The sequence below is a fragment of the Monodelphis domestica genome, chromosome 4, assembly GCF_027887165.1.
Source record: "Monodelphis domestica isolate mMonDom1 chromosome 4, mMonDom1.pri, whole genome shotgun sequence".
Taxonomy (NCBI): Eukaryota; Metazoa; Chordata; class Mammalia; order Didelphimorphia; family Didelphidae; genus Monodelphis; species Monodelphis domestica.
In genome coordinates, this window is record NC_077230.1 from 13,856,415 (window position 1) to 13,869,055 (window position 12,641).

Sequence of the window (12,641 nt, forward strand, 5' to 3'; positions counted from 1 at the left end):
AGTGGTTTGACACCAACCTCAACGGCAGCCTCCATCTCTTCCTCAGCAGCAACAATAACAAAATTTACTAAGTCAACTATGTGCAGGATAGTGGGTTGATTAGGCTCTCTAGTCTATGAGAACGAATACTTTAGAGCAGCATAATTTTAGGTTTCAAAACAATTTGGGAATCAAACAAATGAATTTTAAAAAGATTATTTATTTGGTAAATAGCTTTCCTTCCCTACCCTATTTGGCCTCTGATCTAGGAGTATCAGAATATGAAAACAACATTTGAATCAAAAGGAAAAATTTGGATCCCACAGAGGCAGAAGCTGAAGGATGCTCCTCAGTGACAAATTTTTTACATTAGAATAAAAAAGCCACAGATCCTTTACCGATCTGGAGAGGTGGTTTTCTATTCTGAAATCCTAAAATAGCAGTAAGAATTTGATGAGATTAGCGTTTTCCATTATACTATTTCCTTCCACTTATTTGCATTCTAGATTTACTAAATCATTAACTGACTAGTGAGGGAGGGACCAATGAATTGTCAGGAAACTAAAATGGGAAAATTGAGATCAAGAAGTTCTCCCTATGAATCTAACTTCAGTTAGATGTGCTGGGAACCAAAAAAGAGGGCTTAATGCCGAATTTGGCAAAAACAAGTATTATTTGGCAGTTTTTTTTTTCCGAAATGTCTTTTGTTACGTAAAAAAAAAATTGCTTGGTTTCATCTCTTCCAGATATGTTTCCATACTCGCAACATCTTAAGACATTTGGACCTCACAAACAAAGTTAAATAAATAATAACCCTAGTCAGTGAGTTTTGCCACTGAAGTTTAAGGAACATAAATTCAACCAAAATCCTTTTCATTCTAAATCTAATCTGTAGAAGAAATGCCTCCATTCACCACATCTTCCAAAAAGGTGAGGCCAATTCAAGGGATATAGTTCGAAGTGATGTTGGGTGTCAGGTGCCTTTCTTCCTGCTCAATGTCTGTATTTCAGTGCAATAGATTCCCAAGACTTTCTCAGATTACAAACAGATGGAAAACCTGCCACTTACTTAAAATGTGTTTTTTATTTAAAATTTCAACAGTTGATCATTTATTTTATGTTTTTGCAACCAAACAAGTAATAAATATTATTTAGCATTTTTTTTTTACAAAAATAAAACAGATGATAAAATCTCTGCAGGGAGCAGCGATAAGAAAGGTGGTGTTATATTGCAGATGCTAAGAAGCCCAGCACTAATATTACAGCAAGTCTGGTCTGTTCTGTTTTGACATAGAAAGCACACTGAAGGTTTGTTGCAACTTTGTTAAACGTGGCTTAAAGAAAACATTAATAAAAGAAAATCTTAGACATCCATGAGCCTCATACAGCACATGTGTACAAACAGAAAGCTTCAGCAAAAAGAACACATTTCATCATCTGACATTATATTTACAACTCCACGAGAGAAACTGTTTAAAAAACAAACAAACAAAAATCACTAAGACTACATTTACAGCAAAAACTTTTTTAGTTCTTTCAAACTACAGGATATCGAACTTCAGGGAAGAAAGCAAGAAACCAAACCACCTTCTTTCACATTTTGTAATCTGCAACAGAAAGAGTAGGAAGAGAGGAGTATAAAATGCCTTAAAAAAAAAAAAAAGAAAACCAAGAACACCACCAAAAAGCCAGTGGCCGTTTTGGTTAGTCCATTTCACAAGCGTCTTATTCTTATTTTGCCTACCAAGTCTCTCCTCTTTTGAAAAAAAAAATCACATTAAAAAGGCCAACAACAACAACAACAAAACTCAAGTGAATAACAAGAACAACACTGAAAAAAAGAACGAGAAAAGAAAAATTGCCATAATTCACGGTGAGTTGTGGGTGTATACAGTTACTGAAAATGGAAAGAACTTGTATGCGCTGTACAGAATACCGGCTTCCAACTTCTTTACAAGGGGGAGACTAAGAAAACTCGTTGAGGGTGTGTGTCCGAGTCTGTTTCTTGCAACTAGTCTTGGGCTTACTTTTTCTGATCCATAGGAAGAAGAAACCGGAGAAGGGAGAGAAGAAAATGTAAAAATCGGTGCTCGAGTTGTATGATCCTGCTCGGCTTCCATCAGAGGCGAAGAAACTAGTGTATATTGCCGGGAGAACAGAGGGGTAACGTCGAAGTGGAAGTTGCCAGCGCCTTCTTTAAATTGCTTCATCAAACGAGTGTTTTGTTTTGTTCGTAGGTCCGGGAGGGCTGGCAGAGGCCATAGGGAAAAGGTCGCCGACCCCTGCAACTGGGGCCTCCGTCTCTTCTGTCCCTTGGAGATTCACAGTCTAGGGCCCTTCGTCCTTTCCTCTCTCCCCTTTTCTCCAGGAAAATGTTCCACAGCTGGAGCTAGTTCAGCTCCTCACCCTCTCCTCTCCATCCCCAGTCACGGCCCTTTCCAAAGCCTAGGCTGGCTTTGGCTGAGCTCATTTGGCGTCAGAAGTGAGTCTGGGGAGGCTGGTCGTGCTCATACCAGAAACATGGTGGTGGGGTGGAGGCACCTGGCACATGCTACACGGGCAGGGCATCCCACCCCAGTGCTGGAAACTACCACCGCCTCCCCCTCCACTGCCCAACGGGGTGGCCACGGACGCCGAGGGCGACTTGAGCAAGCCATGCGGGGGTCGTATGGAGCTGACCGCGGAAAGGCCTGAGCCTGGAAGAGAGGCGCTGGAAACCGCGGCGGCTGCTGCAGCTGCAGCTGCTGCTGCCGCAGCGGGCGGCAATATTGGGTGATGGACTGCGGGATGGTGGGAGGCGTGCGCTGCTGCTGGGTGCGCAGCGGCTGCCTGCAGAGGCGCCGAATGTGCCAAACTTCCGCAGGCTGAGGGGTGGAAACCAGCGTGGTGGCCGCCATAGATCTCGCTGACCAGCCGCTTCATTTCCTCTAAGGAGTTGGTGAGCATGAGGATGTAGTTGCGGGCTAGAAGAAGAGTAGCTATCTTGGAGAGCTTGCGCACCGAGGGTCCGTGCGCGTACGGCATGACTTCACGAAGGCCGTCCATGGCGATGTTGAGGTCGTGCATCCGCTTGCGCTCCCGGCTGTTGATCTTGAGCCGAAGCTGCTGGAGCTCTGGCTCAGTCATCTGCTTCTTGTCCTTCTTGGTAGAAGATGCGACCGAGGAAGACGATGAGGTGGAAGAGGAAGACGAAGTGGTGGAGGACGAGGACTTAAAGCAGCCGCCGCCCAGCTTGTCCCCTGGGTGCACGCCCGCCGCGCCCATGGCGTTTCGAAGCTCCGCGCTCAGCTCCGGCTGGCAGTCGTTTGGTGTAGAGGAGGAGACCGTGCCACCGGAGAATCCGCCGCCGCCCCCGCTGCTGCTACCCTTGCTCCGGGTGGTAAGGAAGATGTCATCCGTCTCCGGTGAGGACGGGCGGCTGGACACCAGACTGGCATCGGAGTCCATATCCCCTGGGCAGGAGGCACACGCGCGCGCTCTCACACACACACACACAGACACACACCACACACACACCACCGGTCTCCTGGTGAATTCCCTCTTTCACAGTTGGAGTCACTGCCCGCCAAGCCGTTTCGCACGCCTCCTGTGGAGAGGAGCAGGAGGGAAGAGGACAAGAGAGAGAAACACTAAGTCAGTGAAAGAAAACATGCACTCCGCTACGGCAGCGCCAAGTAAGCACCGGTACTAGGAAGTCTCGGACAGCTTATTAGCTTCCCACATTAGCCTAACTTTTACTGACACGCTCATTTGGGCAACATACGAAACACCATCAGCTAGTACGCTTTCCTCCCCGTCTCCGCTCCCCCTCCCCCAAACAGCAGGCAAACCTTTCCTCCTTATTTCCCGTTTCTCTCTTCCTGGATCTCATTACAAGCTACTCTCCAATCCAGGGCACAGGGTTTGCCTCGGAAATATGAAAGTGGGGGCGGGGTGGGGGTGGCGGGAGAGGGCTACAGGGTGATAGCGGGAGAGTTGTGTGTCCGCGAGGGAGAACTGGCATTAGCTTTCAAGTAGTTCAGTACCCAAGTGATGGCAGAGGAGCGAGCAGCATGAGAGAAGACTTTTCCTTCTGGAGAAGGACTTCATCTGAACAGGACAGTGTATTAGCCCTTAATGGCACCCCACAACACACACATGCTCCATTTTCTATTCTTTAGCCTGTCGCTAACTCCTAAAGGTGACAGGGACACACGGAAAAACAGAAGCAGCTCTTTGCTACTATTTGCGCCATTGGGGGTTGGGATGTGGGCCGAAGTGTCAACAGGGTAGAAGAAATGGGCGATGCGGTGCTGAGAAGGCAGCCTCCCACTCCCTCCATTTTCAGGTTTGGTGCATCTAGTGGAGCCCCAGTCGCCGGGTCGGAGCTGAAATAACTGCTAGTTGACCCTGGATGGATGTCAAAGATGCTGGTAGAGGTGGGATGGGGGTGCAGCTAGGCGAGGGTAGAGTGGAGGGGGGATTTGACTGGCCGCCGACACTTACTAGTTTTTTTTCCTGGCGATCTCTACTACAAGGTGCAGCCACAGGAAGCCGGGATCTGCTCCGGGCGCTTGGCGACGGGCGTTGTGTCAGAGCTGTAATGATATTCAGCACCTTTGGAGTCTCGACGGGTTTTTATAGGCACATCAGCCGGCAACAGCCGAGGTTGCGGAGGGGGGTGGGGGGAAAGAGAACAATGTTATTGTCCTGGAGGGGCCTATGCACCAATAAGCACCGTCCTGTCAGGGGGCTGGGAAGCTGATGTCATCCAGGCTAATTCCGCTCAATGAAATGGACCCCGGGCACACGCCTCTTCCCACCCCCGAGCCAATGGACGTCTTCAAGAAGTGGAGTCGCAGAGAGGGACAGAAGGAGGGAGGGACAGAAAAGGAGGGTAGAACTGGAGGGAGGAAAGAAGGAAGAGAGAAGCTTTTTCAAATGTCTAGAAAAATACAACAATGATTAGTGTTAGGAACAGCTGTTGGCGTGAGGAGGGAAGGGGAGACGCAGACCAAACAAACTTAAAGCAAGCAACAATAACATTTTGAAAAATACCTCACTCACCTCTTCTGGTCGTCCCTCTCCCAGTCACGTTCTGGCTCCCTCTCCCCTTCTGAACCTTCCCGTGGCTTCGAGCAGGTCGGGAGAGTTTTAATAGGCTTCCCAATCCCATCTGTATTTTCTAGCCCCGAATGTAAACACTCACCAGGCACAATGCAACTAACCCATCCCACAGTTTCTTAAGCACTTACCTCGTGTCTGGGAGGCAACAGTGGAGCTCCAGCCATCTGCCGGTTCCCGAAAACTTACATTTCTCTCTGAGGGTCTTTGGGAGTCGAAGGAAGAAGGGGAAAAACGGACAGACATTATTGGAAGAGTCTAGAAAGAAAATTCGACTCTCCAAAAGTCATTGGTGGCTCCCTATTTTATTGGCATAATTCTGATCACACCGAGTCACCCCTAAGCACTTAATACTTATTTGTGGAATGATTCAGTGGGTAGATGGATACTAAAAACCCGGGCTGAATGGTGTGTGGAGATTAGACAAGCCACAGTTTTCCTCGTTTTCGCCACAGACAGAGCAACCAACTCTAAATATAGTGGATGTTGGTTACGGATATATTAATCGCCTAAGACACAAAACTAGAGCTGAATGTAACCTTTTCACTAGGAGGAGAAGCGGTAAGCAGTAGCAGTTAAATTTATTTGCCTTCTGCCTGAAATCTCTTAGGCCTAGATAAATCTCTTTTAGATGTAGAAACGGGCTCTTGCTAATTTTACAAAGCTACATCGGAACGTCTTTGAAAGCTTAAAACCAAAACAAAACAACAGCTCTATAGGACCTAATTGCTCTGTCTACAGAACAATCTCCCGAAGGTTCCCTGAATGTAGATACTTTTCATCCATTGTAAAGATGAGGACACTAAGATTCAAAGGTTTTGAGAGAGGCTACATAGAAACTGGCTAACCGTTTGGAATTGAACCCTGCCAGTAACATTTCTGATTTAAAACTCCTTCTTTACAGTCAACAGGCACATTGAGAAATCGGCGGGACTTTATAATGGCCATCCTGGGGAAAGGCACTTGGGCTGCTTCCTAATTCACTGTGATCTGCTCAAGCCACTCTCTAATCCCGATCTTTTCTCTCGATTTGGCACATTTTTAAATCACACGAGTTTGTAGGAAAGTGCTTACCCTGAAAAGGGAATCTGCCTTCTGCCTTGAAACTCGCTGACCGCTGTCTGCTTTCGTGTTTCTAGCTTTCTTTTATTGCTCTATGTTGTTAAATTAAATGACCAAGGTATGTCCAATCTGTGAATATACATTTATTTCTCCCAACCCTAGGGGACTGCTTTGTGGAAGTAAGATGTGCTCTATCTAGCTGCAGTGCCTACCACATGTACTCAATCCAGTGCTTAAAAACTGTGTTGAATTTAAGTGCGTTGAAAGCTTTGGAAGTGAGAGGATCTCGCCACCGCGATCTTTACTGCCTTCTTCCTGCCTCTCTGCGTAAATCTCAGCAGGTTCTCTTTCCCTCCTCAGCTTGCTATCTTCTTTCTGAAGCTTTGCTTTTCTAACCGTGTGTTTCGCAGCTGGCACTGCAAACCGTCCGTTAAATATGTATTTACAACGTTAAGACCTGAAGCGTGGAAGTATGTTGCCTAACGGTTATGATGATGACCCATAACCGTTCAATTAGGAGACTGTCACATAAACAATCTGGCTGGGGGTGAGGAGTGGTTGGGAAAGCTAGCTTGTGCACAGGAGAGTCGACGCACACAGAATCCAGGAATAACGGGTGTGTTAAAGCGCCCCTTTCTGTGCTCCTGGTTCTGCTTTTTGCATAGCCGTGCTTTTAGGTGTGTGTATTCTTGTACCGGCGTCTACATGTACAAACATTTGAGCTATATTTGCGCACAGCTTCTGGTTTGTGCTGTAAGAATAATTCGTATGCGAACAATGCATGTATGGCCGTCCACAAGTTTGGATTTCTACTTTCTCTCTGTCTCTGTCTCTGTCTCTGTCTCTCTCTGTCTCTGTCTCTGTCTCTGTCTCTTCTCTCTTCTCTCCTCTCCTCGGTTCGCCGCCTCTCCTCCCTCCACTCCGCCCCCCCAAAACATAGTGTGGAAAATACTCCCAAGAGAGCGGGGTGTCATTTCTCTGGGTTTTCTTCTAGGCAAATTGGCCTGGGAAGGAGGCTATCCTGTGTCTGGCCAGCCAGCTGCAGAAGGCATGGCTCCCCGCCAGGGTTTAGGAACTAGGCTTTTTGGCCGCCCGCAGGCAGCTGACTAGCAGGATTGGAAAGGGAGCTGGAAGTGGACTCCACGTAATTACAACTGTCTAAGTACAGGAGTTCCAGGAGATATGGTCCAAGGTCTCTAAAAAGAGCATCTGAAGCTTGGACACTGCTCAATACGCAATCAAATGAGCAGTGGCGGCGGCAGCGGCGGCGGCGGCGGCGGCAGCTTCCGTATAGGGTAACAGCACTGAGTTAGAAACTGGAGGTGTTGGACGGGCTATGATCCTTTCCAGCTCTCAGGTCCTATGGGTCTAGATGATTAAATCAGAAAACTAGGCCCTCAGCTGCGTCTGGCCCACAGTCAGCTGAACCCGGAGCAGAGAACTCAGGGCTAGTCACCTCACTATTCTTCATCTGCAGCACTGGCGCAGAAGTGGCCTGCGGGTAGGGGAGGGCGCGGGGGCGGGCTGAGAACAAAGCCGTAGTTATATCGCCCCCACGCCGGGGATAACGCCTTTTGCTTTGAAGCAATATCTTACTCCGTACGATCTCAGACCTTCTTGCCAGAGAGGTCCCTTGTATTGCATGCAAGAAACCAAGGTGTGTGTGTGTGTGTGTGGGTGGGGGGCTGGGGGGGAGGGGGTGTAAGAGAAGGCACCAAGGCTTCAGATGCGCTTCAGAAGAGGCCTTTCAGATGCTTTCCTCCTTTCTACTTGCTTCCTGTAGGGGGATGTATTTGTGTGTGTGTGTGTGTGTGTGCGCATATGTGTGTGCGCGTTCAAGAGTGCGCGCCCAAGTGCTGCTTGGATACCGCTTTCTCCCAGAGGAGTCACTTGCTATATTTACTGTTGGTAAACTCCCGGGGAGGTTTCTTAGCTGGCCGGAGCATTCTGGAGCGCTCAGGATCCCTTGTTCAAATGCATGGAGTTGTGGAGTTTCCTTCTTTCTTTTTTCTTCTCTTTGCATTTTCTTCCCACAAAGAAAGGGTCGGTTTCTGCTCTAGCCGCCTAGTGGCTGGGTGGGAAAAGCTCCCGCTGAACTTTCTCAGGCCCGGCTTTCTAGTTTTAGGGTTCGAAATGGACAGACCTCCCAACTGCTTTCCCTTCCTCTCTCTTTTCGTTCTCATTCGTCCTTTTCCTCTTTCTTTGGGCATTCAAGTCTTATCCCTCCTCTGCCTGCTGGGCTGTCAGCGCCTCGGCTGCCAAGTTGAACGGCTTCCTGTCTTGCCTAATGCCTTCCAAAAGGCACAGCAGTAGCCCAACTCCTGGCAGAAGGAAAAGGCCATTTCAGCCAATGGGGCCGAGAGGGAGGGCAAAAAAGAAGCACTCAGGGTACAAACCTCAAGGCTAGAGAACTCCGGAAGCAACTGGATGTGCATCTTCTCCTTAAATTCTCTGACACAAAATTATGGTGTAGTGGAAACAAAATCATGGGTTCAAGTCAAAAGACCCCCGGGGTTGGGGTTGAGTTACCAGTTCTCCCTGGGGACCCTGGAAACCCACCGTAGTTTTCTGAACTTCACTTTCCCCGCTTGTATATTGTATAGAGGGGAAAGCTGTCCCATAGAAAAATGTGTAGAGATATTGATTTTTGGAGTCCCCCAGCCCCAGGTTTTCTTTCAGAGGCTGAACTTGTTGGGATGTTATAAATTTTCTAGATGACATCTGAGGTCCCTCCCAACTCTGAGATCCTGCAAACCTGGAATAGGGATTCGAGTCATTATGTGGAAAGTGCTTCAGAGATATTAGCAATTATTATTGCTTAACTTTGTATTGCCCATAGTCTTTAGTTCAGTACTCAGGGCAGAGGATCAAAAAATCTTTCTGGAATTAACATGCTATGACATGTTTGTATACATGTATGAGTACATGTAAGTGTATTTTGAATGCACATTACCTTTGGGTAGCGAATGAGGATGATTGCATTTGTTGAAGGGTACATATAATGCAGTATTTGATGGATTAAGAATCTGATATGTAGGTTTTGGTTTCTGTGGAAGTTTCAGAACAAAAAAATGTGATTTTGACGTCTATATGTGCATGTATACAGTTATAGATAGAAAGTGAATGAGAAGGAGTTATCTAAAGGCCTCAAATTCTGGGGCCATTGTGAATGGCAAGAAGAGAATGGTAAGAGCACAAGGCTCTTGTCAAGGGATCTGGGGTCTCGTCTGGTTCCAACTCTACTACCTAGGCAGATAACCTTTGGCAAATCATTACATCTCGGTAGCTTTTAGTTTCTTCATTCAAAAAATGAAGGGTTTGTATATTACCTCTAAGATCTTCCACAGCTCTATTAGCTCAAGTCTGCAACTGGAAGGATAACTTTATTCTCAGAATTTCAATTAGGTTTACTATGGATCTGTATCATTCAATCAGAGGATCAAAAGCCATTTAGGATCTGAATTGATCCTCTGTTGAGGTAGTTTCTCTAGGTTTTTTAACATCTATTCTTTCTCTATCTCTTTAAGTGACTCTAAAGGACTTATTCAGATCTCTCATTATGGTGAAGTTAATAAGGATTATTTGTCTCAGTCTTAGGTTTTAGGATTGCCTAATGTTGAGTGGGTGTACTTTGGGATGCTCCACTATGATTATAGACTTAAAATGGTTAGTGATCCTTGAGGCTCATCTAGCCTCCCTATTATTTTACAGATGAAGAAACTGAGGCTCAGAGATCCAAGGTCATAGTAAGTGTAGAGCTGAAGCTCTTTCTATTGAAACACAAGGCCTTCTGCATACTGAAATACACCATCTACCCAACTTATCCTTTGCATTTCCTCTGATGAGTCTGAAAATGGGATCTGATTTAACTAATAAAATACAGGGGGAGAACACAAATTAGAGGTTACTTTCTCCATTTTTCCTTGTAGGAAATGCCTATCCTTTATCAGTACTTTTAATTCAATAAACATTTATTAACCACATACTGTGTACAAGAGCAGTGTGCCAGGTGCTAGAAGGGGGAAAACAGTGGTGCCCCCAAAAGCCCATATTGAACTCAAGTTGAAAATGGACTCAAAATGGAAAAAAGTGAAACATAATAATCCTAGTGGTGGAAAACATTGGATTTTATGTCAGAAGAATTAAGTTTATATTCTGGTTCTGACACTTTGATTAAGTCACACAAACCTCCATTTCCTCATCTATAAAATGAGGAGGTTAGTCTAGTTTGCCTCTAAGGACTCTTCCCTAAGTCTATGAATGTAAGCATAGAGGGGTATAAACAAAGTGGTAGGTAATGGAGTATGTGGAGGAAAGGTTATTGCTGACTGAGGGAATCAAATAAAAGGCTTCCTGAAGATGGAATCTATTATATTAGGGGATTCTGAAGGTGACAGTACAGTCACCCTTTCTATAAGAAGAAGCTACACCAGGAACCAATATTCTATTATGGATGGAATATTGAGCAAAACAATGGTGATAGTTCCACCTCCATTCTTTACTAAAGAGAGACTCAGAAAGTGGAGGATTTTCAAAGAAAAGGGAAATTTGAGGCTCTGGTCATCATTAATTCAATTCACAGGACAAGGTATTCTCCCTTCTGGTTTGTGAGGAAGGACTGGCGTCTTTCCCTTACCCCTACATAAGGTTAGAAGAAGACCACGATGAACGAAGAACTTGGAGTCTCTCATGTAACTAGCTATGTGTCCTTGACTGGATTGAGATAATTCCTTCTTCCTCTGAAATTCTATGTATTTCACAAGTTTCTGATTAAACAAAAAAGCCTACATTTAATTTAAATAACCACTATTGTTATTTTGTAAACGATATTGTTATTTGAGTTACATTGTCATCTCACTACATTCAGTGTTTTGGTGGCTTGACCAGATTTTTTCATCAGTAAAATGGAACTTAGAAGTTATCTAGTTCAACCTCCTAATTTTACAGAAGCAGAAACAGGAGCCCTGAAAGGTTAAACGATTCATCCAAAGCCAGATAGGTAGTAAGCTGCAGAGACAAGATTTGAACTCAGCTCTCCCAAGGCTGCCAAGTTCACCCATTTTTTTTTCCACTACACCAGTGCTGTGGATAGGGTTATTGTGGGAATAGTGCTTTGAAAACCTTAAATTGCTATGACAATAGTTATTATTCTTGTTGGGGGGGGGAGGAATCACATTTTATGAGAGACTGAATTTCTAGGTGGCACCAATATCAATATTGATAAGAATCATAAAATTCTGCTGACTATTTACATTAACACTCATTTTAAACTATTCTTTCATGCTACAGAAAGATCATAGTAAGTAGCTTTCAATGGAGCCTTGCTCAGATTTTGGAGGGGAAGTGACCCTGTCCTCTGGTAGATACCTTCAAACTGAGAAGACTTTACTCTCTGAAAAACTTAGGAACTCTGATCAATAGAGTTCCAGAGATCAGCTGATGAAGAAGAATGAGACCTCCTTACAGATGCCAAAGAGGCTCCCATTTGTCAATATGGTCAATGTGGGGGTTTGTTTTGCTGGGGTATTAATATGTACATTTGTTACAAGGTTTTTTTTTTCCTTTTTTCCTCCCCCTCCCCCCCCCCCCCCCAATTGTGAGGGGTATGTGAGAGAGAAAAAATAGATCCTTGTTAACTGATGTTCTGGTTTTTGCATTTTTTTTTTACAATGCTTCACTGCTAAGATTGGCAACTGTGTCTACCCGTATCTGCTATGCGGAGGATCAGGCTAACTGGGTTTAGTAAGACATCCTCAAGAGCTTGGTCAAGGCGTAGTGGGCAGAGGAGATGGAGGGGCAGGTGTTGGGAAGGGAAGGGACGAGGATGAGGATCTTTCTCCGTTCCGACAGCACTAAGGCTGCGGACTCCTTTCGGGGAAGGCAGGCACTGAGTCGATCAAATCACAGGTCACGGAAGCGTTAAGTAAAGACAGATACCGTTTAGGTCTCCAAGAAAAAAGAAATTCCGGAAGGTCGGCTTGCTGGGTCTCTGACGCCTCTCCCGGGCTGGCGCCTCGGGTCCAGAGGGCGCCCTCGCTCCTCCCTGCGGACTGCGGATGCGGCTCAGCCTGGTGGAGCCTGTGTTCCTGGACACCCGGGGGGTTTCGGGGCCTCTCACGTCCAAAATAGTGGACGCAGGTGCTGGGGGCCCAGAACAGTAGACAATCTCCCGAGCTCGAAGAAATGAGAGGGGGGAGTTACATCTGTATCACCTACCTGCCCTCCCTTTCTCTCCTGACCCCACCAACTACTCTCCAGTCCTGCCAAGGGAAGAGCATCGGGGGTCCGGGCCAAAGACCTCGGAGGTGCTCGGGCAGGAAGTGCGAAGAAAAGGAGAAATCAGAAAGTTTTGTGGCTGCTTTGTTTCATTCATTCATTCATTTACACATTCATTCATTCATGAAGATACAAGGAGGATATAAAGGTAAAGGTGACTCGCGTCTACAAGCTAATGCAGTTTGCTAAGAGTCGTCGTGGTCTCTTCATTACCCCCATCT

General features: G+C 46.0%; 1 protein-coding gene across 1 annotated transcript; it reads right to left on the reverse strand.

The window, feature by feature from the left end:
- Positions 1-1,044: 1,044 nt before the first annotated feature.
- Positions 1,045-4,727, reverse strand: OLIG2 (oligodendrocyte transcription factor 2). Its single transcript, XM_007493273.3, has 2 exons — positions 4,465-4,727; positions 1,045-3,565 (listed from the first exon to the last, which is right to left on the reverse strand). Exon 2 carries the CDS (start codon positions 3,424-3,426, stop codon positions 2,446-2,448), a length of 981 nt encoding a protein of 326 aa, XP_007493335.1. The 5' UTR covers positions 3,427-3,565; positions 4,465-4,727; the 3' UTR covers positions 1,045-2,445.
- Between the last annotated feature and the right edge of the window lie 7,914 nt (positions 4,728-12,641).

Bases quoted from the DNA above. Each gene is read 5' to 3' on its own strand.
- OLIG2 (XM_007493273.3), bottom strand. From the start codon at position 3,426: ATGGACTCCGATGCCAGTCTGGTGTCCAGCCGCCCGTCCTCACCGGAG.